This window comes from Genypterus blacodes, unplaced genomic scaffold (assembly GCF_046128005.1).
Source record: "Genypterus blacodes isolate CSIRO-AG114 ecotype Tasmania unplaced genomic scaffold, CSIRO-AGI_Gbla_v1 ptg000029l_1, whole genome shotgun sequence".
Taxonomy (NCBI): domain Eukaryota; kingdom Metazoa; phylum Chordata; class Actinopteri; order Ophidiiformes; family Ophidiidae; genus Genypterus; species Genypterus blacodes.
Genome location: NW_027466842.1, coordinates 3,802,034 through 3,826,829, shown reverse-complemented (window position 1 = coordinate 3,826,829; position 24,796 = coordinate 3,802,034). Strand labels below are relative to the sequence as shown.

The 24,796-nt window shown below is 41.3% G+C and overlaps 3 protein-coding genes across 4 annotated transcripts; 2 read left to right on the top strand and 1 right to left on the bottom strand.

Moving 5' to 3' along the window:
• The first annotated feature begins 5 nt into the window (after window positions 1-5).
• LOC142994198 (chymotrypsin-like elastase family member 3B) lies at window positions 6-2,468 on the top strand. 2 transcript variants are annotated; one of them, XM_076144931.1, is made up of 8 exons: window positions 6-769; window positions 903-991; window positions 1,121-1,203; window positions 1,303-1,428; window positions 1,700-1,836; window positions 1,937-2,079; window positions 2,157-2,309; window positions 2,415-2,468. In XM_076144931.1, exons 1-8 carry the CDS (start codon window positions 730-732, stop codon window positions 2,430-2,432), a joined length of 789 nt encoding a protein of 262 aa, XP_076001046.1. In that variant the 5' UTR covers window positions 6-729; the 3' UTR covers window positions 2,433-2,468. The 2 variants fall into 2 exon arrangements, with proteins under 2 accessions (XP_076001046.1, XP_076001045.1); XM_076144930.1 differs by lacking the exon at window positions 2,415-2,468 and having other exon boundaries at window positions 2,157-2,388.
• On the bottom strand, window positions 2,467-8,003 carry wrnip1 (WRN helicase interacting protein 1). Its single transcript, XM_076144928.1, has 7 exons — window positions 7,247-8,003; window positions 6,039-6,233; window positions 5,249-5,487; window positions 4,645-4,868; window positions 3,326-3,481; window positions 3,150-3,229; window positions 2,467-3,070 (listed from the first exon to the last, which is right to left on the bottom strand). Exons 1-7 carry the CDS (start codon window positions 7,889-7,891, stop codon window positions 2,789-2,791), a joined length of 1,821 nt encoding a protein of 606 aa, XP_076001043.1. The 5' UTR covers window positions 7,892-8,003; the 3' UTR covers window positions 2,467-2,788.
• A 7,091-nt stretch (window positions 8,004-15,094) lies between these two features.
• Window positions 15,095-23,799, top strand: mylk4a (myosin light chain kinase family, member 4a). Its single transcript, XM_076144762.1, has 14 exons — window positions 15,095-15,631; window positions 17,906-18,043; window positions 18,284-18,393; window positions 19,784-19,847; window positions 20,007-20,220; window positions 20,509-20,614; window positions 21,183-21,276; window positions 21,627-21,736; window positions 22,603-22,744; window positions 22,832-22,902; window positions 23,001-23,129; window positions 23,230-23,382; window positions 23,479-23,557; window positions 23,749-23,799. The coding sequence occupies exons 1-14, from the start codon at window positions 15,095-15,097 to the stop codon at window positions 23,797-23,799; spliced, it is 1,998 nt and encodes a 665-aa protein (XP_076000877.1).
• The last annotated feature ends 997 nt before the right edge of the window (window positions 23,800-24,796 follow it).

The window sequence follows — 24,796 nt, the reverse complement described above, 5'->3', positions numbered from 1 at the left end:
TGTGTAAAGATTCCTTAAGTGGAAATATCATCTAGTTTGATGTGTGTCTACAACAATCTAAAATATTAATTATATACATTATAAGATTATATTATTTATTATCATTGTATATAAACTCATCTAGATATGATTATGTTTGAGACACCTTCAATTTAATAGTTTGTCCCTTCAAATGAATTCAATGAGTTTCATTCGCAAGCAGATGACAGTCAATGGTGGAACAATGTTGTAGGTTTTTCAAACTCAGATTACAGAATTGTAAAATATTTTTGCCTCGAGAGGACTTCTGACAGACGGCGTTATTTTTGAGTCAATCACACTCACAATCACATGTCAAATAATTTCAATTCTATTTTTAGACTATTTTGGTTTACTGCAAAGATACCATTTTTTTACTGTGCATTTTAAAAATGGTTGTGGTATATGATGAATTAGTGATCCCCTAACAAATAGAACGTTGGAATATTTGTTTATGTAGACATTTGGGAGCACTTCCACCAGAAATGGCACGATAAAAGCTGACACCTGAGATCTGAAGACAGGATTGCGTAACTGGGATGTCTGAGTCTGCTCATACGCAGCCTGGTTTTCAGCCACTATCTGACAATTTTGTGGATACATATTCAGCCTTGCCACCTGCAGAATGAGAGGAAAGATCCCAGGCTGTGTCTGGATTGCTGCCCATAAATAGCTCTGAAAGATTAGTTGTTTCTTCTTGATGGAGACAAGATGGAACTGGCACTCGTCCTTCTCTTCCTAGTTACAACTGGTGAGTTCAAATTATGTTCGAATTATCAATTGTCTGATATGTATAATTTAGTTTTAATATTCCTGCACTAAACTTAAACTGTACCTTTTTGGAGGGAACCATACTCAGCTGTGTCTGTGTGTCACTGTGTTAGTTTCTGGGTGTGGTGTACCCAGCTACCAGCCCAACACCAGCCGTGTAGTGAATGGAGAAGAAGCCCGTCCTTACAGCTGGCCGTGGCAGGTGAGTCAATGCAAACACTTTCCTGTAACCATATCTACTGTATCACTGGAAATCATGGAAATGCATACAAAGGTATACAAAGGACTTACAGTATATGATGAACTAAATTGGGCTTTTGGTCACTCACAGGTTTCTTTGGAGTCTTTCTTTCCCACTTGTGGAGGAACACTCATTGCGCCTAACTGGGTTTTGACCGCTGCACACTGCATCACGTGAGGAAATGACAGACAAACATGACTGAATAGAAAGGGAAGCATTGAGGGATTACAAATTTGACCATGATCTTATCCTATGACATACTGTATCTCTAGGTTCCACACGTACAGGGTGGTACTTGCTGAGCATGACATGAACAAGGGGGAAGGCCCCGAACAGTCGATTATGGTGGATAAAATGTTCCTGCATCCCAAATGGAATGACAACTGTGTGTCTTGCGGGTAGGTTATCATTTCCTCTTTACATAATGACCCCAAAGTTATAGATTTGAGCACATGGGTGGCTGACTTCAGAGAAAAAATGGTTTGCAATGATAAAGCTTTACCTGAGAATTTCTTTGGACTAGCAGCTGTACAAACAAAAGCTCTGTAAATTGAAATGAAAACTTTATCTTGCAGGAAAGCCGACATAGTATTCATTTAAGCATAAGAATAAATGTCCAATTAAAATCTCTCACATATTTGTCTCTGTGCCTCATCTTGTTGAGTCTAGGAATGACATTGCCCTGCTCAAGCTGGAAAAGAGTGCTGTGATCAATGACAAAGTTCAGCCAGCGTGCCTGCCTGAGCAAGGTGCTGCTGTCGCCCACAATCAGCCCTGCTACGTCACAGGCTGGGGCCGTCTCTCCTGTAAGAACCTCGCCCAACTCTGCCAACAATCAGATCACGCATGATGTTGTGTTCAATAATGTTAGTGCTTAGTAAATGATTTAATACATTTTCTTTTTAGCTGGTGGGCCACGAGCTACTAAACTACAGCAGGCTCTACTTCCTGTGGTGGAGCACAGCATCTGTAGCCGCAGTGACTGGTGGGGAGGCTCAGTGAAGACAACAATGGTCTGTGCAGGGGGAGAGAGCAAGTCAGCGTGCCATGTAAGGAACAAGAACATACACAAGTATCTATTTTACTGCATCGTTCCATCATCTAATGCTCGGGTATCATTTCTCAGGGCGACTCTGGAGGCCCTCTGAACTGCAAGGGCAGAGATGGAAGATGGTACATCCAGGGAGTGACTAGCTTTGTGGATGGACGTGGGTGTAATACCCCTCAGCGGCCCACAATCTTTACCCGCGTGGCTGCTTTCATGCCCTGGATCACTGAGGTGAGAAAAGCCCCACAGAGGGCAGAACCCACAATCAATCACTGAGCACAAAGCCATGTAGATGAAGTATGAAAAAGTAACCTTGTTTTGTATTTTTCATTGCAGACTATGGCCAAAAACTGAAGATTTCAAATCCTGAATAAAAAACAAGAACTCAAAATATTATTGTGCAGTATTTCAATTTATATTTATGTAAACTGTAGGAGAAATTTCATTTACTGACACCCTCATTTTCATCATTTATCTGACGATGGGTTCGGGTTCTGGAGACACAACAAATATAAACTTCATGATTAGCTTCAAAAAATTGTAATTTAATGGAATAAGGCATTAATGATTAAGTGTTACTTAAACAGTGACAGATGTATCAGAAGTGACAGAACAGTGACAGAAGGATCATATCATAAGCTGCTGCTTTACCTTCAGCAGCCTTGATTTATCATGTTCAATAAACCGGACAAATCATCACAAAAAGATACTCATGAATCCGAGGGCCTCCAGGTGAAGAAGTCAATTCCCTGGAGCTCCTCGGGTAGGTACTCCTGTTCTACAGAGCTGCTGAAGGCTGGATTGTATTTGTAATCTTTAGCATAGCCCAGTTCCTTCATCAGCCTGGTGGGGGCGTTGCGAAGATGCAGGGGGACAGAAGGCAGGGGGCCTTTGTGACTCCTCAAACAGGTTTTCACATTACCGTAGGCCTTGTACACGTCCACAGACTTAGGTGCTCTTGCCATATAAATGACACACTGAGCCAGGATCACCTGTTGAGCAGGAGAATACAGATAAGGGTAACATTGAGACGGACTGAAGATGAAATCCTCTCATGGAAGGCTCACCTACCTCACATTCAGGCATCCCAATCAAATGACAGGCCTGGAAGGCAGACACAGCTTGAGGAAGAGCAGAGGGATCTGCCATACCTGATCAAAAACACATTTCCCGCAATAACCATCAGGAATGATAACAAATTCTCATAAATAAGAGGATGAGACGATAGTACATATAGTTTCACATACCAATGTCCTCACTGGCAAAGCGGACCAGCCTGCGAGCCACATAGATTGGATCCTCTCCACCCTCTAGCATGCGACCCAGCCAGTACAGAGAGGCATTCTCATGAGAGCCTCTCATGGATTTATGCAACGCTGAGATACAGTTGTAATGCTCCTCACCTTCATGTAAAACAGGTGAACACACAAATACAAGGTAGATGCATCTCATTAACTGACCTTCATGGTTCACATATGGCAAAGATTGCAAAAACACATAGGACACACGTGAACTATAGCGATGAGTAGGAGTTGAATATGTGCTATTGAGGTTCACACACTAACACAATGTCATACACTCCGCATTAAGCTAAGTAGCTGAAAGCTCACAATAAACTCCTTTTAACCTGATATGCTGTGTCTCTTATTAGCGGACATTAGCATAACAGCTCAACTTGTAATGATGATCGAGATGTGCCCATGTGTTATTTGTACTTCTAAAATACTTGCGACAGTTTGTATATTAATCCGTGTAAACATTCACAAATTGTTTGTCTCAACTGCGTCCGCCCCTACTGATCGGGCTATATAAAGTCACAATTAAGGGGAAAAAGTATACGCAGCCAAACGTACGGTAAGATCGTTATTCAGGCTGGGGGAAGTTTCAACACCCTTTGAAGCAGGGATCAGTATATCGTGAATCGTCTGCGACAGCTGAGTATTAAATAACAGCACAGAGTGGCAGACTGCAGACACTCTGAGAGGAAGTGATCCATGGAGGAGGTTTGATACTCGGATGCAGTGGGGTTGGTAAGAAGGTGTAAGTGACTGGGGAGAGTGAAACTTTGCTGACCCGATACAAAACAGTGGTGTCTGGTGTGACGTCAATGCAATTTAAACTGGAGAGACTGACGTCAAGTGAGACGCTGATATGACTGGGATTGTATTTATGAGGAGGATTTGTAAAATATCTAACAAATCATTTGCCCACCGCCTCCTTCGATAATCCTCGAACAACCTTCCCAATTTAGTTGAAACAATCTTTGTCCCAGGTGTATTACTGCAAGGATCTCTTTTAAGTGCCTTTACACGTGTCAGTATTCTAAAATTAGATTTCTAATCTGAAGCCATGGCTAATTTCTTCCATTCCAGATGACTTCCCATGTCCAAGACCAAATCCTGATGCATTAATGTGTCGACACAGCTATTTTGGACAAGCCACTGGAGGCCTCGTGTATCCAAAATTTGATGCAGCTGTTGTTGGTCCTGTGGTCAAATGGCATTTCTTTGGTTCTGATATAAGATCCATTAGGAATACGGCCATTTGTGTGTGCATGTGGTCTCACCTGCTTTGTCATAGAGGATATGGGATCTCTGAAGACCCTCCTTAACGTGCTCTTCCGTTATCACTATGTCCTGTAGGGTACATGCTCCTGCTAATGCATTGGGCCGGGCCAAGCCAACCTGAGCCTGGACAGCCAGCTGGAGGCTATTGAGTCCAGCTCTGGCGTCACCATCACAGAGAAAGGCTATGGTGTCCAAAGCGTTCTGTTCGATGGAAACTTTTGGCCTTGGAAAAGAGAAAGTGACAATAACACTTACTAGTATTTTCATGATGTGAATGTTCCATGTTTATATGCATTTACGTAACTAGTCTACCACAACACCTGAGAGAGGATTGATTTAAGTACCCAAACTCAGCAGACAGTTTGGGACCAGCATTCCACCACAGAAATCAGATATACACTCATTAAGACCGTTTGTTGTCCTCGCCAAACACTGTCATCACTATACTCCACTCAAAATGCTCCGATGACAAGTTTCCTCCTACAGTGCGTCACTGTTTTAAGCTCTACAAAAGCCCAAGTATGCCTAACATTAACAAAAGTTCATCTCATGTTTGAGCAGGCATCATCATCACTGCTAATTCTAACAGGAAGGTGAACTGACCCATGTCCATCTGACTGCTCTCCATCCTTGGGATTGGCTGGATCCTGTCCGAGCACACTGATCCCTAGTGTGGCCAAGGCCCTGCAAAGGATCGAGCGCATCGCCTCCACAGACAGTTTCTCCAGGACCACAACCCTGCACCTACTCAACAGGGCGGCATTCACCTGGAAGGAAGGATTCTCCGTGGTGGCTCCGATCAGAGTTATCGTCCCGCACTCCACGTGAGGAAGGAAGGTGTCCTACACATACAGAGACCGTTACAGAGGGGACAGGACAGAAACAAGGGACAAGGGACCAGGAACATGGGCAAAAATAACTGATGTGACTTGAGACTGGAGAAACAAAACATCAAGGGTGAGTCTTATCATCCATGGCATCGCTCGCTCTGTCATGTTGCCTGAGACAGTCACTACACAAAGTGATTGACAAGGCTTGCATTCTTGTGTTGTGTATTTTCATGGTTTGATCCTCGTCACCTCATTAAAGCTGGTTTGCATTGCTAGTTGATACAGGGACTTACTGACCCTTAATTTAATCATGCAGCACAGGACTGCTTTAAGTCCCAGAGGGCAATTCTTCAAACAACAGAGCAAAGAAAGTAGTAGAAGAATGTGGTGGGAAGTCAAAAGAAAATAGAGCCTAAAGTATTTCAAAAGGCTCTCATTTATAGACTGATACACTATATTCCTTCATTTTCTCTTGACTAAATCTTAAAACTGAGACAGGACCAGCAGATGCCATTTTAGCTTGATTTCTTCGCTGTGTGCCATCTCTCCGATCAATACCACACCTGCTGGGATTTGTTGAAGCGGTGAATTTCGTCGATGAACAGGATGGTCTTCCTCTTGCACAGTCGCAGCTCGTTCTGTGCCTGCTTGATTACCTCTCGAACATCATTAATGGACGCGCTGGTGGCAGACAAAGGAACAAACCGAGCTGTTCCCTTCTTTTTACTGCCACTGGCTATGATGTGAGCTAAAGTGGTCTGGAAAATAGAAAAATATTACAATTAAAATTGCTGCCAATTAGGTGACAAGTAATAGATCCCATTCTCTCTTTAACAATGCGGGTATCTTAATAAAATGTCTATTTATAGTACACAGGCCTTCTCGGGTTTCTGAGCCAGATCATATAATCAACCTTAGTCCCCTGTCTACCCCCACAGACAGCCTCATAAATCTTCACTGTAAATCCTCAAGAGTCTCTCCAAAAATAACCGTGATCTTATGAAACCTGAATCCCGTCTGAAAACTGGCAGTGGGAGTTAAAGAGGTAAAGAGTTCGTAAAGCATGTTGACAAGATCCAAGTGAGGTGAACTGGAACAATCCACCACAGTAGCCTCGCATAGCTAAGAAGTCGTTAACGCAGTGTAAGCACGTCTGGCAAATGGAACAATCATCCTGGCACCAAAAGACCCCTCTGCTGTGTCATTATGTTGCTTATTGTTATGATTTCTGTTCATAATATTCTTGTTACTGCCCTTTTTTTTTTTTTTATTTGGGCATTCTCCCTCTAAGTCTGTAGTTGGTATAAGGGTAGGTTAGGTTATAGAGTATTATACTTTATGGTCCTTACAGAAGTCTATTTTGGTCATCAGCTGTGGTTTAATTATTTTTATCTTGGGCTCTACAAACAGTGTGTTTATTAGTTTCACATATTCTACAAAAGTAAACATGTGTACCATTGAGAATAGATTTTCTTACATTTTCTGAACATTAACTCTGCAATCTTTTCATCGGTGCATTCAGGACCCTTCATCAGGGCGGTCAAACAGTACACTGGGATCTAAACTGGTCCATTTTCATATAGGCCAACCTTATATCTCACACAACAACATTACTTATAGTCAATTCTTCATGATCTAGTATGCTCCTGAAGCAAGCTATGGTCCTGAAGCTAGCTAAAAAATAAGAGCAATAGGTTATTGCTATACAACATGCGAAGGACATTTAGTTATTGTAGGGATGCGTGATATTAGAGTGACGTTATTGCTCTACCTTTCCGCATCCAGGAGGTCCCCAGAGGACCAGAGAAGGTATCTCATGAGAGTCCAGGAGCGATCGGAGGAGTGTTTGCTGTCCCACAACTTTGTTTTGCCCAAAATATTCATCCAGCGTGTTGGGTCGCAGAATCTCGGCCAACGGCTTATTTGTCGTTAGCAGTGTGTGTACGGATAAAACGTCAGATCCGGATCCTCTCGCTGTAGGACCTTGGGGGGGTAAAGAGGTTCGGCTGATCGGGTTCTCCACACCTGATGGCCCAGAATCAGCCTCATTCAGCAAAGTGCGTTTCACTCCCTTATTAACGGCTGATGTGGGGCTTTGCTTCATGGAAAACAACCCATTTCGTTCACTTTGACTTGAAACCTTAGTACTCTTGTTACCCCGAAACATGGAGAAGATCTCAGATGATGAGGAGGATGAGACCACTGGTTTGTTGACAGCAGAACCGGAGGGCGAAGCTGCCAAAGACACGCGTTGTTTCTTCACCGGCGGCTCGCTCTCCTCATCTGCGGGCGGCCTCCTGTCGGTATTCAGCAGACAAACGTCGAGGTGTCCATTAATTTTGTCATTGGTGAAGTCCTTCAAACAAACAGGACATTGGACCGAGTCCTGAACAGTATCTGGCATTTCGTTCGCCATGTTGGTTCCCGCGAAACTTGACCTTTGCACACGTGACCATAACAATGCTAGAGGTGGTTTTCGCGTTCACGTCATGCCCACGTTTGCTTTCTATTGTACTTAATATGGCGTTCATACATACACACTCACAAAGTTAATTTAAAGTTATCATGTTTGATAGATTGTTACAGCCTTGGTGCGTTCAGGTACTGATGAGAAAGTCGGCCATTGTACTTTCATTTCCCAGGACAAACGCCACAAATACATGGGTGGTGGTAATTTTGGATCCAGATAACTGGCGAAGCTGAATAATAATCATTGTGAATTGGCAACTAATAAGCAATAATTAATATAAGGCTTCTGTTTCATCCTGATAGTCATCCTGACAGAGTCCCTTGTTTCCCAGTGTCCGCGAAGTCTCTTGAACCCAGCGTATGGTTGAAAGGCATTCTGGGTCATGTAGTCTTTAGTTTTCTTTTTTAAGTAGCTTAATTTAGTTGGTTTTCATGATTTCATGTCAACACCTAGCATTGACAATTATTGCAAATTATCGAGCTTGATAATTATTATTATTTAAAACAAGTGACAAAAACTTTTCCAGACATTCCAGGTCTTCAACTGTAGCCTATTTTTGTTTGTTTATCTTGTAATATAAAGTTGTCTAGTTAGAAAAAAACAAAAGAATTCAAGTTAACACACATAACTAGGGAACTAGCACAGTATGACAAGTTCTGTTAATGTTATCGCCTCTTTCCAATAGCCACCAGAGGGAATAAAAGGTCATAGATGTCTCCTTTTGTAAATTAGCTTCAACTCGAGTAATCCACTCCAAACCAAACTGGGACACTTTATAATAAGTATTCAGGCCAGTTGGGCAGCAGACAGTTTCATTGGGGCCATGAGGGCACAGGCCTAATATGAGCTGACTTGTATTTGGCAGACGAGTGATAGAGCCAGCCCTTTCCAGACATGCTGCACATAGCTGTGGCTGTTTGTTTGCTGCGGTGCAACTTTCCCTGACTGCAGACTCTGGCAGATAATGATGGCTGCACATGTCAGTGGTCACGTGCATATCTTTCCTCATGTAAGGATTAATCTAAACAACCTCAGTGATCTCAACCCTCACGTAACAAACAAACAATGGCTTAAAAATGGTTTTGAATGGGAATATAATAGTATTGTTGTGATTGACTCATTGTTGCATTCACACTTGATACTGCACTTCAGTATATATATAAAATGTCAGCAATGAAATGTAAATGGCAAAACCGTACCCAGTGTGCCCATCTGATGAGTCTTTGTGACATTTGCACAGTAACCCAATAGCACAGGCTATTTATTTTCAGGATGATCCTAGTGTCTGTGCTGACAGGGACACTAGACCTTCTATCATCAGAATTCTGTCACTTCCTAATGTCAGCGCTGTGTTGAAGTTTAAAGTGGCTCTCAGCTGACTGTATGTTTTCAATTCGTTTGAGAAGGGGGAAGATGATCAAATGGAGATCGAATCCGTAGAACACATTTTCCAGTGAAGGGGGAGGTGGAGCGAGAGTGAGTGATAATCTCTAAGACACCCTTTGGCACCTGTCGCTCCTTTGTCACAGGGAGAAATGCCTGTCCTTTGGTGCTAAGTGCAGATGGGTGTTGGGGGTTGACTGCATTAAGGGTCTGTGGAGCGCCCAGTGATGTTTGGGCGGTGCTTACCCCACGAACACTCACCTAATCAACGCTCTTTCATTCCCCTTACCCGTCCACTTGAAAATATATTCTGTGTAAGCTGCAAGACGCCAAATGCAGCTATAAATCAACTGGAGGAGGGATGAAGAGTGAAATGAAAACCATGGAGAACTTTTTTCAGGGCTGGGACATTTGGCTGGTGAACAGCATTTTTCTGGTTGCCTCTTATCTTTGTCGCAGGCTGCGCAGTTTACTTTGCTGCAGGAAGAGGCACAGAGCATCCACTCCCACTGACGCTCAGGTATACACATGGCTTATTGACTTGTTTGGCAATACTAAAGGTACTGTGTGTGTTCTCACTTATAGATATACTGACATTATCTAGGTAGCCTTATTTTATTTGCATGTTTCTGAAAAGTACTTGTATAGTATTCCATGTATTTGTTCTCTGTAGGCATTTTTTGGGGAATTTATAGACATTTTCTGGCTTAATGGTTTGTATGTCTTTAAAAAACAATTTCTAGTTTAATGCCTATCTTTCTGATTTTTAAAATCATTTTGTACGCTAATATTTTGCATAGCAAAGTAGTAGTACCAACACTTGTCTTACATTTAGTACAGTTAACAGCTACATAAAATAAGAGGCCAGTAGGTTTCCACATGCTGCTTCATTTCTTGATGGTAAAAGAAAAGTTAATATTATTATTTTAAGTGGCTTGGAAGCTTTTTTAATATCATAATCTAATGCACAATCGTATGCATGTTGCAGACAACCAACACAATAGTTTGTCCTGCAAAAAAATCTCATCATTGATTATTTTAAAAGCCGTTTTATTGGGAAATCCCTGACAGTTTTGTAATTGCCAGTTGGTGATCATTGCAACAAAATATCTCAATGTGTTACAAACAGTGAATACTGGGAAAACTGTTGATTGTATTTGGAGGGAGAGCGCCACCATTTCACAATCTCACTCTCCTTTTAGAAATATCCCACATGGTGCACTAAGTGGCCATATGTAAAGGCATTTGGAATGCAGATGAAGTGCTATCAGGCTACTATATCCTTGTGTCCTGGAGCTCATTTTATATCCTTCATATTAACTTCTCTTAGACTATAGTTGTTCAATAACTGAGAATCATTACAATTATAAAGCAACAGAGTGTAGTTTGTTTAGTTGTGTAGACTGCAGAGCAAACATTTGCACTAAAAGTAACACTTTGTAGAAGAAAGGATCAGCACATTAATTAAATAAAATAAAATAAACACTGTTTATATTTATTACTACAGCCATGTTGGTGTGTATACTGGTACTGGTACTATAATGGGACACTGGTCTTTTGGATTAGATAGCACTGGCCTGGGATTTATTCCATGTATTTTTATGGTTCTTATGGCTGAGTTTTTGAATGTTGCATGTAAATAGAGACTTCATTTGGACGCAACTTCTGCCATTCAACAAATTTCTGGCATGAAATTGACTCCATGGAAGTCTTCCAATATGTGCCAGTAGCGGCAGTGTGCTGATGTGTTTATACTCCAGCATCAGGTTTCATAGAGAGTTATGATGGGCAGCGCTGGCAAATGATGAAAATAAATGTTGACTTAAATGGTTGTGCTTTAACGACTTTAACAAGGACCACATAAACATCCTAAACATTACTTGATGTTGTGAATTTATTCATTGCTGTGTGATATTTTTGTCTCTTCATAAAACTAAGCTTTCAAAGCCAGCATATTCCTTTGTTTCATTGGGTTGATTGGACAGGAACAATATTATAAAAACAGGACAATAAGTTAATGGATTTTGAAATTGAGCTCCTGAGCTTTAATATGTGCTACTCAAACACAGTAAAAACAGATTCACAGATAAACTCACATCTCCCATAGAGAGACAAACCGTTTTGCAGGATCTATTTGGTGTTCGGGATAATTGCAATAATTAACAGCATGAATCTGAAGTCACCATTTAATTGGACCTTTGTTTCCTCTAATTGTAAATGTTTTGAGTAATTTCCTTCTCTAGTTGTACAATATTTGTCTTGTGTTTTATTGTGAGAAATTGTTTCGATTGATTACCCTTGGTTCATTCCTTACAACAGTTGTGGCGTTTATTGTGCAACATGTGGTCATTTGTCCTTTCAGAAGTAATTTTATTCTTCGTATCAGTAATTAGGTCAGGCAAAGAGCAGTTTACTCATGGATAAAACATGAGCTGATGCGCTACCAGTGTTTACCAGAGCACAGAGCTGAGAGGCTATATTGTGAGGATACAGTGGCCTCTAGTGGTAGAGTGGCAAAGTCACATTGTAGTATTGAAGAGATAGTAAACATACTGGATAGAATTTCAACCGTAGCATTGAGACGAAGGAGTAATGGTTGGAACCTTCAATGCTTTGGAGTATAAGCAGTAAATCACGAGTATCTACTGTAAATCGATTCTGCATTATTGTTACATTATACAGCATGCTCCATACATAAAGACATGTTCTATAGGGAGGTAATCTACACTAGAGTACATCTCAAAGACAAGCAGAAGCCCTTTGGCCCTCTCCTCTTTCCATTCCTCTCTTGGCATTTAGGGGATCCACGCTGGCATTTACTGTAGGAGATCCATACTCTGTGTGACTAAGCTCTTCCTGTGTAACCTGCCGCAACCTTTAATGCTCTGCGCGACACCCTCAGTGTCAAGTCATCTTATATTTCCATACTGCCTGTAAATACATCTGTAGTGGAAGGTCTCTTATAATCTACTATGTAAAAGTGCTTAAGTGAAATATAAGCCAGGTCCAAGTAAGTTCACGTGTACTCTTGAACACAATAAGTTGCTATTTTGGTGTTTATCTTGTTGAATGTGTCCATGTGTCTTCCTGATCATAACCTTTTTAATATTAACACACCTGATCAACAAATCCCTCTGCCAATTCAATAATTCTCAGTTGCATAGGAAATCAATCGAAAACAGACGCAGAAGGTAAACAACGTTGAAATAGAAAATCCTCCAATTTTGCGCCATCACCGCATAACCTTTCAGTAAAAGAATAAAATGATTTAACCAAAATTGTTGCTTTGAATGTGCCCAAAAATGTACGTAATAATAGCTAGTCTGTTTCATTCATGGGATTGCTCGTAATGAGTTCCACGTCCACCTGTCTCGTGCATCACACAGTTGATATTGGAACATCAATGTGATAACTTGATCACTCATCTCTTGTCAGGCTGTCATGCCTGTATTTTCCATCTCCTAATAAATAAAACCAGCAGATCTGTCAAAGGGCAGTGGCCAAATGTATTTACACGCCAAGGGAAAGCACGAGATGACGGGGAAAGTGACAAGGATAAGAAAGTAGGTGGTAGGAGTTGGGTTTCGTGGCCGACACACGCATTTATGCCACTAAGTTTCCAGATAAAGTGTAACAGCCAGCGCTGGCAGGCTGGAGGGGTGACTGGACAGTAGCCACAGCACACAGGCAGCCGGGCTACCCAGGACATTGTGTCCTCTACAGGGGGGCATCGCAACATTTCTAACAGCTCCCCATGCCATATTTTATTCCCAATATTGCACCATCCCACTGGCTGTGTCTCATTTCTCATTGCTTTGTTTGATATTTTGCTGCTGTACCTAAACAATGTCTTAGTCATATGCTCAAGTGATGCACACACATGATCCTGCTTGGCAGCGAACGTGGGAGAGGACTCCGTGTGACTGTCGTGACGCCATTGCCATTACTGGCATCCGTTTCACTGTCTGGTATAAGAGTTATGAAATCGATATTTGCATGATGTAATGCTTCAGACAGGCCTATGATCTGTTTATATCTCCTACAATAACCTCAACGTGCCTAACTGTTTCTATAAATGTTAGTTATGTTTACTTCTAGTTTCTGAATATAAGCGGAGAATTGTAGACATTCTCCTTGCAGCATGGACGGAAAAATTATATTCTTTCATCTGCTTTGTAGCCCAAAAAAAAGCATCTGTCACTCAGATAAAAGTAAAAGCAAATCAATCTTCTTTCTTGTGTGGACACCAGCGCATGAGTAAGAGTGTTGTCCCTCAGTGGCGCAACATCCTGTAAATGCTGCGAGTCATCTGTCATCTGTTGGCATCCACAGACAGGTGTGAGTGTCTCTGGTCATTCCATGTGCGATTGATGTCTGCTTTCACTGCCATCTGTTTCTGCCCCGTCAGTCACTTATTCTTCCCTCCTGTGGCGCTCTTGTGCAAGTAAAGGGCAAATAGAAGAAGCATTACAGGCAAATGCGGGGCGAGTCAATCTGCTCTTATCAGCCCTCCGTGTTGCTAGATCTCAAGTTTGATTGTCGTGAAACTTGAGCTGAAGGGTAAACTTCGCCCTTCTCCACATCATCTACTGCGCCTGTCAGCCCAGATTTTGGCCTGGGCTACTGCAGTGAGGCTAAAATCTGGAGTCTGGATCGGTTTGCAGTACTTGGACGTCTCTACAGTCCATGGATTTACGAGACAAGATGGCACTGCAGGGTCTGGAAATAGATAAATATGTTCCAGCATGTATTAATTGAAACATTAAGACATTTTGACTATTGATGACTGATGGTTGTTTCTTGCCAGAGTCCCATTTGATTAATAGATAAAAGTTAAAACAGTCTAAACTGTGTACAAGGAACGATGCAGATGTTATCATCGCGATGCTGAATCATCTTTGACACCTATCTCTTCTTTCAGTCAAAGGGTTAAACATCTTACTTTAGGTTTGATTAGCCAGGAACGACAGGCTTCCTCACGTTTCCTGGGCCAGTGGGTGCTATAGCTACAAGTATTTAAAGCATACAGAGGGAATTTGCATTGCAACATACCAACTCACTCATGCCGAAGAGCAGCAGCTCAGTCTGTTCAAACTCTGGGAACGGGAGAAAAACTTCTAGAGCATTTTAAGCACTCACATAAGAGTTTGGCACCCCTCTGTTGAGTTTGATCTTTAATTTGAGATCTCTGCATTCAACTCAACAACATGGCAGCCAATCTAAAATAACAAAGAAAGTAAATGAATGAGCATTGTCACACTTGCTGTTGCTCTGTGAAAAAATGTCAGTGATCATTTTGACACCTAGCAGGCGAGTGACATTGGTGGGCTTAAAGGCTCTCAAATGTCTCATGGACCAGGTTGTGCCAAACTCCCACCCCAAACACTTGACCCCTGCTGACGTAGGCTGTCCCATTTACATTTAGGGCGGCCGGCTCAGTCCATTCTTAATGCCATTTGTAGTGTGGAAAGCAGCAGGCGCTTGAGATAAAGAATAGGGAGAAACAGGGAAGTGTTTGGAATACCTATGCTTTACATGCCCATGCAAGATATATTAAGGTTATGCGCAGCAACTGACTGGATCCTGGATTTTGACCTTGAATCACATTTTTCTTGGAGTGATATTTGTTTCTCGCTATTTCACTATTGAAGGGTAGAGCTGGCTGCCATTTTTGAAAAACTCTTTTCGTCTGTTGCACGGACGCTATTTGTATTTTTTTTTATCTCAAGTCGGTGTCTTGACGTGATTTTTATATCAGCTGAAGCCATGAGTTCTCTGATCAAGAACACAGTGGGAGACAACAACAACTCCAGCTTTGACTCAATACAGAATCATATTGAGTCATTGAGCAGCAAGATGGACAAGCTCATCAATATTCAAGAGAAGGTCCTCAACCGTCTCGATGGAATGTCTCAGGAGATTGATGACATTGAAAAGGATATGGAGACTCTGAAGGTTGACAAGGAGGAAATACATGTCCCGCCTAAGGCTGTGAGCCAGAACCAGGTCATGGGCAGAGAGCTGAGGCAGATGTGCAAGGAGATGAGCTCCGTCATGTCAACTGTGAACCAGCGGTCGGAGCAGCAGGCTCAGAAGCTGGAAGGCGTGGAAAAGCTGGTCCTCAGCATGCAGCAGGTGATCAGCTTCATCGCGGAGACAGTGAAGAGCTCTCAGGTTATGGAGCTGATGTTCAAAGCCCCTGCAGCCGAAAAAAGCCAAAGCTCCAAAGCCAAAGACAATAAAGGCAAACTAACCATCAAGAGCAAATCATCCTCAGACATAATGACCAGGAAGGTTGACAAGGTGAGAATAAGAGCCTGAACTAACCTGAGCCAATTCTGAATTTCTCTCTGTGCTACAATCAATGTGTGAAGGCTAGATGATGTTGTTGATGCTATTGCTGTGAAAATTTTCGATACATGTTTCAGCTTTTTGTAATCATAAGCCCAGTGGCATACATACATCGCTTCATTTGTACACGCACATTTAACATACTGTATTTTTTATTTGTCCTTTCAAGTTGTGCAGTTTGCAGTGCTTGTGTGCAGCCATTGGAGATTTGTTATTTTTAATGTTGAAAGAGATGCTACATGTTTCCCATGCTTAAATTTGTATCCTTAGAACTTCCTAGTAGCCCGATGCTCTTGGCAGAGTAAATGAAATTGATCACAGCAGCCAAGCTGACCACTTGAAGAAACTGCTTACCTATAAATGTGGCTTGGCTTGAGTGTTGAATTCCCCATATATGGACTGACATATCTGGCAAATCTTTCTAAATGTTGATTATCTCTTGGGTAATTAAGAAAGCATTTACATAATAAACAGGCCACTCATGACACACATGAAGTAAACAAGTAAAGTCCATCTTTTCACAGTATTTTAAACCCTGACGGTGCCGGTTGCAAAATGGCCAACGTAGCATCAAGCTCACTGTGGGACCCCTAGTAAGGCACGAGAGGGCCGGTGTGAGGCCAGGGGTGAAATGTGAGAGTCCAGGTTTAGAAGGGCTGTTTTGGGAGTGTGGCAGCAGTGTTTTGAGGTCTGAAAGAGCCATAACCCCTCCTGCTCATGAGGACTCAGGTGTCAACCAGTAGTTATGAGTCAGTCTTTCTCCCTCCCTCCTCCTCCCTTTTAATGTGTTTTTCTCTCTGTGACTCCCTTCAGCTATTTACTCTCTGGCTACCTATTGTATAACACGATTAATCATTCACTTCCTTCCAACTCACACGTCACAAGTTGGTTCCTACACTTCTGCTCCCATTTGAATTCAACTGGTGTGCTAAATATGTTAACATTTAAGGTGCAAGGTTCAGAATGGGTTTAAAATATACCTGCCCATGTTATATTGTAGTTAGAAAAATAAGAATATGTTTGTTGACACAAAATGAAAGCTTTGGGCCTTGTATGCGAGTATGCCAAATTAAACATTTTTGATCATGTGCAATGTTCTAGCTTAGGCTGCTCTAAATTACCCTGAAGCAGTCGCATTTTGTTTTTGAGTCTCCAAGTCACATTCACATCATGGTGTTTGTGTCCTGTCTTGTAATGTAAGCAGTGGGCATCAAGCAAGTGGCCTGATAGAGTTCACAGAGTGCTACTTGGCATTAGAGCCATGTGATGCACTTACAGACCTTTTAAAAATCCATATTATCATCACACTACTATCACTTACACAGCTGCAAACGTCAGAATCGTATCTCTTTTCCTCTGTGACGTTCAGGGAAAAAAAGAGACTGTAATTAAAGATTTGGGTCATTATAAACTCTCCAGTTACATCTTTCTGCCTGGATGATTTCTCTATGATTAATGATCACATACCACCCTGATGGTTTCCATGTGACTCATATTTCAGGGAATTTCTGTTGTCGTCAGAGCACTTGTCAGGTGCCAGCTTTATCTTCTTCCCCCTCCAGAGGTGTGAGATATCTGTCTAGTAGGTTACGTTACTGTTGCCTCTGCGCTGTCCCCAATCTCCCAACCATATACACGTATATTTGTACCCCAGACTGCTGTCACCATGGTGACCCTGCACTTGAAATATCTCCTCTGCTGCAACACATGGCTGTGTTTACCTCACGACAGCATCTAGAGGGCAAATGTGAGGCACACCGAGAGCAAGACAGGTTTTTTTCCATGCTAACCTGATCGTAGAGTGTTTAGTGAGGTTCCTCAGCTCAGAAATTTGAACAACAGCCCTACAGTCACTTGTAATATTTTCCACTCAGGGTTGGCATTGCATTCCGCTGCTGAGTGCAACAAGTGATAAGCTATAAATTCACCCTGCTGCTCTGTTTATCCATGCGCGATGGATAATCAAAGGCATGTTATCACACAAGGCCGATTATGCACGGGCAAGAAAGGAAAGTGCTAATCTGTACATTGTTTATGTCATGCCATATGTTGTAATTGTTATAACATTTAATAATTTATTGATATTTGATATTGTCCATCGTTTTCTTCATTGTTCTTTGCTTCATCCATCTATTAATACAGCCTCTACATGTGCACTTAACAATGTGCCATTCAGTGTGCATGCATTTAACCCTACTAAGCATTGCCATCTTGTCTTTTTAACAGAAAACTACCTCTAATAAAGCCACTAAACGGAGTCAAGAGATGACTCCTGCATGTGAACCCAGCACTGCAGAGCCTTCTCACAAGATAAAGCTCCATGGACCAAAGCATTTCCTTGCTTCTCGCAAATGTGGAAGATTTGTAGGTCTATCGCAGTCTACGTTTATTCTGAAATTTGATTTGTGCACAATGTAATGAACAAAATTAATTGCAATAACAGTTGCTTTTCTAGCTTCAGGCTGGCTTTAAGGGCTGCCTTGTTTTTTTGTTTCTAAAGTTATGTTTTATCAGCAATATTACTAATGTGAAGCAGCTATTTTGCTCTGCAAATGTCTTTGCAAACATCTATCTTCTCACATTGTGCTGATTTAAAATTCACAGCTGAAAGACCACAGAAGCAAGGATGGGACAGAGAAGCCCAGTCTGAGCTTCACAGGTCTGAAAACAGAGAAGATGATACCCCATGACACAGCAGGTGCTGAGATCGACATGTACAGTTCCCTCGCCAAAATATGTCATTGCTCCTGTATTCCTTTATCAGGCTAAATATTGTGACACACACAGATCAGCAGCCTCTGACGTACAACATGTAAATGTGACCATGACTTGACACCCTACACAATATAGTGGTCGTTGTAGTGTTGTTGTTTTGACATAGAAACCTAATGGTCAGGGTTAAATAGTGGACATGCTCATGCTGTACTCTTTAACCTACTAGAGTTCAGGGATTGTATCACTGGCCCAAACTGTAAAGGGAGGGTTGTGGCCTATTTTATTACAATAGTTCTAAATATTACAGATATAAACAAACCTAAACAGCATTAATACATTCACAATCACAATTTACTTATTGTGCAAATAGTTTTTGTATTCCAATTGCAGTTAAGTTGGGAGTGATGACAACTTCCTATTTTTGATTTTGGTGTCTGTGTGACTGTGCTTTTAGTAATTAATTTGGAATATATGTTTGGACTTTTTTCAGACACTGCCTCCTTGAAGAAGCACGTATTGATTTTGGATGAGGTGCACAAACTGAACAAAGAGAACCAAGAGAAATCAAGTCAACATCAAGACCTGAAGGTTGAAGTGAGCCCAAAGGAGCCACAATTTGCTGTCCCTATTTGCACCGTGGTGAAGCACGAGCAAGAAGATACCAAAGAAGTTGTTGAGCCTGAGAATAATATTGAAGAGGTTGCTGAAGATAAAGAGCCCGAGGGGGAGGAGAAGGAGACAAATACAGTTGAGAGTGTTTCCACGATTCCTGATAAGGAGGAGGAGGTGCTGAAAGACGAAAAGGAGGGACAACAGGAAATCACAGAGACAAAGCAGGAGGAAGACGCTGTCGCTGCTGCTGATGATGCAAAAGAAGACGCTGATTTTAAAGAAGACATTGCTATGAGGTAGTCCATGTTTAATACCACTACAGAAATATTAAGCAGATTACATTTAGCTCCGTTTCTGTGGTTCAGTGATTTAAAGCTTCAGTAATCTGTAATGAATGAAGACACATTTCAATAAATCCTGTAGAAGAAAATAAGGCGAACCAGTTTGTGGTTGCAAAAAAAGCGAAAGCACAAATGCAATGCAATTACTTACATTATCATTGTTGCCTAAAGGTGAAAGTCAATGCAATAAAAATGTGAAAATACTTGCAATATTGATCAGAAAATCCACAATTCCACATTTCCCCCATATCAGTCAGCCCTTTTATGCACATTTGTACATATTCTAAGCGTGACTTTATTTTAGTCATCCAGATGTTTTGTCAATTCAAATCAAGTATGCTATTTGTTATGCAGATCAGAAAGATTACATATATGCACTGAAATGAACTGAAAACTCTAAATATACAAGCAAATAACACCATAACCTTTTTTTTAGCAGCAGAAAGAACCGCAGATGTACCTTCTCACCTCTAGAGGCTGAGCAGGACCAGAAGCCAGAGGTCAGCGGAAGCACAGTGACTAAGGAAGCCCCGGCAGAGGAACAGAAAAAGAGCCAGGTAGAGGAGGAGAAGGAGAAGAAGGAAGAGGAGAAGGACAGGAAGAAGAAGGAGGAGGAGATGAAGGTGGAGGAAAAGGAGGAGAAGAAGAAGGGCGAGGTTGAGGAGGAGGAGAAGAAGAAGGAGGAAACCGAGGAAGAGGAACAGGAAGAGGAAAATAATCTCGAGTCTGAGGGCTGGGCCATCTTTAAAGCTGCTGGAGTTGAATTCCAATTGGACTTGAAAGCAAGGATAGAGAGAGCAAGACAGGAAAAAGACACAGAAAATGAGGAGGAGGAGGAAGATGATGAAGACGAAGTTGAACGATACTTCATTGGTGAGCTGGGACTTTTGAGTTTTAGTGATTTATTGGACTTTCATAATGTTTATTTTGAGATTCTAATTGGTTATGAACATATGAATTGAAGTCTTTAACGGTGTTTAATTAGTCTGGAACAACTACAACAATGTGTTATTCATGTTTACATTAGGATTGTGTGTGAACTTGATTACGAGACTCTTTCCAGAGCCACACTGCAACCAATGTGCAAAGCATCCATGTTCTCACCATCATTTGCTATGAAAACAGCTGATCTCCTTCCCCTTTTCCATCATCCTTCTTTAGACAAAACTCCTCCTCCATCAGCTCCCTTTAATCACAGGGTCGTGTCAGCCAAACCTCACCAGATCAGCAACTTCTACACCATCAGCTGGCAGGAGGTCCTGGGCGGGTGAGTGCTGTACATCTACTTAATTCTCTGTGTAGAAAAAAGAACGTTATTGATCAAAGATAGAGAGAAAATACTCTTGGTTCCCCATAAAACCTTATTGTGTAAACCCCCTCCTCCTTCTCCTCCTCCTCCTCCTCCTCCTCCTCTTTCCCCTACTTCATAACTTCAGAGTCATGACAGTTATTTTTACTTTTGGACTGACGGGTATGTGAAACTGTATCCCCAGTGCCAGCTGGTAGCTAATCAGAAAGTGTTAATCCCAATCTTCAAAGAGAATACATAGCTCAACTCAGATTTAATAAACACACAAGCGATCGAACGCGCCTTTGTTTTAGGGAAAGTTTAATTTGCCATTATCATAGGAACAGGACATTTTTTTTCACAAGTATAATGTTGAGTGTGTTGAATTACAGCACATGTAACCTGCAGCTGAAAACACTTTTAAAATGTTCTGACCTTCATCAAGGGTCATCTTTAGAAAAAAGATATACTGTAGCTTCCTGTCCCCCGATGCAGATGGGGCTTGGGGACAGCTAGGACACTAATTTTGTTTTTCTGTCTCTTCAAGGGGCCGCTTCGGCCAGGTGCACAAATGCGTTGAAAACTCTTCTGGCCTAACCCTGGCAGCCAAAGTCATCAAAGCCAGGACTCAGAAAGAGAAGGTATACCACATTATATTCATGGCCATGTGTACTATTGTGACAACAACAGTGGTTCTAAGAGAGCTATGGCCGATGATATAAAAAGCTATTTCAATTTTGAGTACATGATAAAATGCTACAAGGCCAGATGGAACAGAAGCTAGTGGAATTTTTCTCACCTAGGTGAGAAATATTTGACCTAGAGGAGAAGATTCATTGTCTCATAGCTGAGAACAGCTGAAACTTCTCGTCACATACATTCTCTCACTTATCTTTGTTGATCTGTCTGCATCTGTTTGTGTGATTCTGCCTGTCTCTGTTTGTGTCTGTTTGTCCTCCTCTGTGTCTGTGTATGTCTGTGCTTTTGGTAGGAGATCGTCAAGAATGAGATCCAGGTCATGAATCATCTGGACCATTCCACCCTGATCCAGCTTTATGCAGCTTATGAGTCAAGGAATGACATCATCCTTGTACTGGAACAGTAGGGACCTTTCCAATTATTATTTCTAATTAGTTAAATTTTATTAACAGCCATTTGAAGACCTGTACCAAAAATGTCCATAAATGAATACAAATCTGCCAGTTTGCTAAGGTGACAAAGGTTAGAGGATAAGTATTCAGTTCATGTCTGTGCATGTCAGTACAGAGATATCTACTGGAAGTGTTTAGCGTAGCTTAGCACAAAGACTGAAAGCAAATGGAAACATCTAGCCCCAGCCAAGACTAAAAATGACACCTTTAACACTATAAAAATAGCTACACGGTTACATATCTTCTTGGCTAACAATAGTCAGCAAACCATCAAGGACTTTATAGTTGTACATTGTAAGCCAGTCACTAAAGAATCGACCAGTAAATAGCTGTTAACTATTTGTTAATCTACAATATGTCTTGTTTCTGTACATGTTCAATACACCCAAAAACATGCAAATGACACAGCTTTGGGTTGAAAGGTACCTCTAATGAAGCTATAGGCTAGTTGTTTCCCTTGCTTCCAATATTTGTGCAAGCTCGACTAAATATATCCTGGGAATATCCAGTGTTAAGGAAGCTACTTTGAAACTGTAGCTTTTCTAGCCTCAAGCTACTAAGTTGTTCAAGGGCCCATGAAAAGCAGTGGTGTATTTTTCCCCGCTACTAAAGAACATAGAAAAATAACTATCACTGTAAAGTGACTGAAAAGTAGTTGTGATAGTAGCTGCAATACTCGCAAATTCTCAGCATTGGCTATATCTCTTTATTGATGAAAGAGCTTAGAGGTGTAGCTTAGACTTTCTGGTTGATTTTATTGATTTGAATTAAAAAAAAAAACATAAAATTTATTCCTGATCGTGTGTGTTACTGTAGCGTGGGCGGGGGAGAGCTGTTTGACAGGATCATCGATGAGAACTACACTTTAATGGAGCTGGATGCTGTGGTCTTCATCAGGCAGATCTGTGAGGGTCTGCAGCACATGCACAGAATGTACATCCTCCATTTAGACCTCAAGGTAACCTAGAGAAAAGGACACAATCTGTTTATATCAATCAATCGGACATTTATTAAGTGAAATGGTTTTGTTTTGTTATGATTTCAGCCCGAAAACATTCTATGTGTGAACAGAGTCACAAATAAGGTCAAAATCATCGACTTCGGCCTTGCCCGGATGTAAGCACAACTAACTAATTAATTGCTATATTTAACAGTTTAAATTATATCTGTAAAGATGAAATATCAATGAAAATGGTGATCACATCCCTACACAGATACAAACCCAGGGAGAAGCTGAAAGTGAACTTTGGCACCCCAGAGTTTCTCGCTCCTGAAATAGTGAACTATGACTTTGTGTCATTCAACACGGACATGTGGAGCCTCGGTGTCATCACTTACATGCTGTAAGTAAGCTCACGAGAACATCCACACACATCAACACACACGTAAATTTAAAAAAAGGAATGTGTAAAAGGTTGTATCTCCTATCTCTCCTCCTTTTAGCCTCAGCAGTCTCTGTCCCTTCCTTGGTGACAATGACGGCGAGACTTTGAATAACATTTTGGCTTGTCGGTGGAGCTTTGAGGAACAAGAGTTTGAGGATACGTCCGCAGAAGCCAAAGACTTCATCTCCAAAGTTCTTATTATGAATAAAATGTATGAATTGTCTGCTTTTGTCTTACTTTCCTGCTGTTTTTTCATTGCCAGGTTACATTTTTAATAATATTTTCTCACTGTTGTGTTGCTGTTCAGCTGGAGGATGGGGGCGTCTGAGGCCTTAAGACATCCTTGGTTATCTGACCCAGTTCTTCATCATCGCCTTTACACAAAGGTAATACTGCATCTCTGCAAATAAACTAAGAATTTTAGTTGATCCTTGAAATTATATCTAGCAGTGGTAAAACTTACACGCAACGCTTCAGAGATATGGAGTCATGTTAAGAGAATGGGTGACTCTTCTATCTAATCTCTATATTCTGTGTTATTGAAGACTTCTTTTTCTTATCTCACTGTGTTTTGCAGAAAAACATGTGCAGATCACGGCGATCGTCATGCGTGCCCCTATCAGATTAAGGTGGGTGTGTCTTTATATTACCCAACAGACCTGAACCTTTAGACTGACCTTTAAAGTCTCAAGAGAAATCAAAATATCATTTTCAGAGGACAGGTTTCAAACTGTCCACAAGGGGGAAGCATGTCTCAATGTTTGTGCAGAGCAGTAGCAGGTAAGGGAGTGTGTGTGAGTGTGTGTGTGACACAGTGATTTTTTTCTGTCGTTTGTAGGACTCTGCGATGATGTGATGGCTTCAGCTGTGGCCATTTGGACCAACCTTTCTATCCATGTAATGTCCTGTGGCATTGGCTGAAATCCTGGTTAGGCAACAAATATTTGCTTCACGTGTCCTCCAATGTCTCCTGTTAATCCTACAGAGATACAGGGGGTGGACAAAATAACAGGATACATCTTATAAAATGTTATAATCCAGTGCAAAGGCAGTGCAGTGGTTGGGTTCAAAGTAATACAGCACAGAACACCCAGTCAGAGTAAAACAATTCAATGTGCCAAAACAATATAACAATAAATCAGTCAAATTATAAAAATAAAGATAATCTCAATATGAACATAAATTCTTAAAAAAGGAGTGTGTTGAAGGTATAGAAGTAAAAGAGGTTAAATCCCTTTTTAATGAGTTTAAATAAAGGAAAAGTGACACTTAAAATCATTAAGGGGAATCAGCTGTAAATTGGAGGAAATGTGGAATTTCTTATTTAAAGGCCTGAAGGTTTTGGTGTCGTCGACCTGGATTGCATTATTTTGTAAGGATTTGTATTTATTTTGTGCTCCCCCTGGTATGTCACATGATAAAATGGTGATGATGTCACCCTATGAGACACCCTGTGGTATTTCATACAGTAGATAGTTACACCACGCCTCCGCCTTGTTAGAGGTGCACATTCTTAACTTCAGATTTCCATCCCGTGATCCACACTCGTCAGTCTCTAATCGAATACAAAGAGTCCACAGCGTGTCCTATATGTTGCTGTTTTGATCTTCCAGTGATGGATAAAA

What these genes read in the sequence shown, in the direction of transcription:
- LOC142994198 (XM_076144930.1), top strand. Translation starts at nt 730, where the DNA reads ATGGAACTGGCACTCGTCCTTCTCTTCCTAGTTACAACTG. An exon ending in AGGCTGGGGCCGTCTCTCCT is followed by an intron (nt 1,837 to 1,936) that starts GTAAGAACCTCG and finishes TTTTCTTTTTAG; the next exon opens with CTGGTGGGCCACGAGCTACT. An exon ending in AGAGCAAGTCAGCGTGCCAT is followed by an intron (nt 2,080 to 2,156) that starts GTAAGGAACAAG and finishes ATCATTTCTCAG; the next exon opens with GGCGACTCTGGAGGCCCTCT.
- wrnip1 (XM_076144928.1), bottom strand. Translation starts at nt 7,891, where the DNA reads ATGGCGAACGAAATGCCAGATACTGTTCAGGACTCGGTCCAATGTCCT. An exon ending in GACCTCCTGGATGCGGAAAG is followed by an intron (nt 6,234 to 7,246) that starts GTAGAGCAATAA and finishes TCTATTTTCCAG; the next exon opens with ACCACTTTAGCTCACATCAT. An exon ending in TATCCTCTATGACAAAGCAG is followed by an intron (nt 3,482 to 4,644) that starts GTGAGACCACAT and finishes TTTTACATGAAG; the next exon opens with GTGAGGAGCATTACAACTGT.
- mylk4a (XM_076144762.1), top strand. Translation starts at nt 15,095, where the DNA reads ATGAGTTCTCTGATCAAGAACACAGTGGGAGACAACAACAACTCCAGC. An exon ending in AGTTGAACGATACTTCATTG is followed by an intron (nt 20,221 to 20,508) that starts GTGAGCTGGGAC and finishes ATCCTTCTTTAG; the next exon opens with ACAAAACTCCTCCTCCATCA. An exon ending in GACTTCGGCCTTGCCCGGAT is followed by an intron (nt 22,903 to 23,000) that starts GTAAGCACAACT and finishes ATCCCTACACAG; the next exon opens with ATACAAACCCAGGGAGAAGC.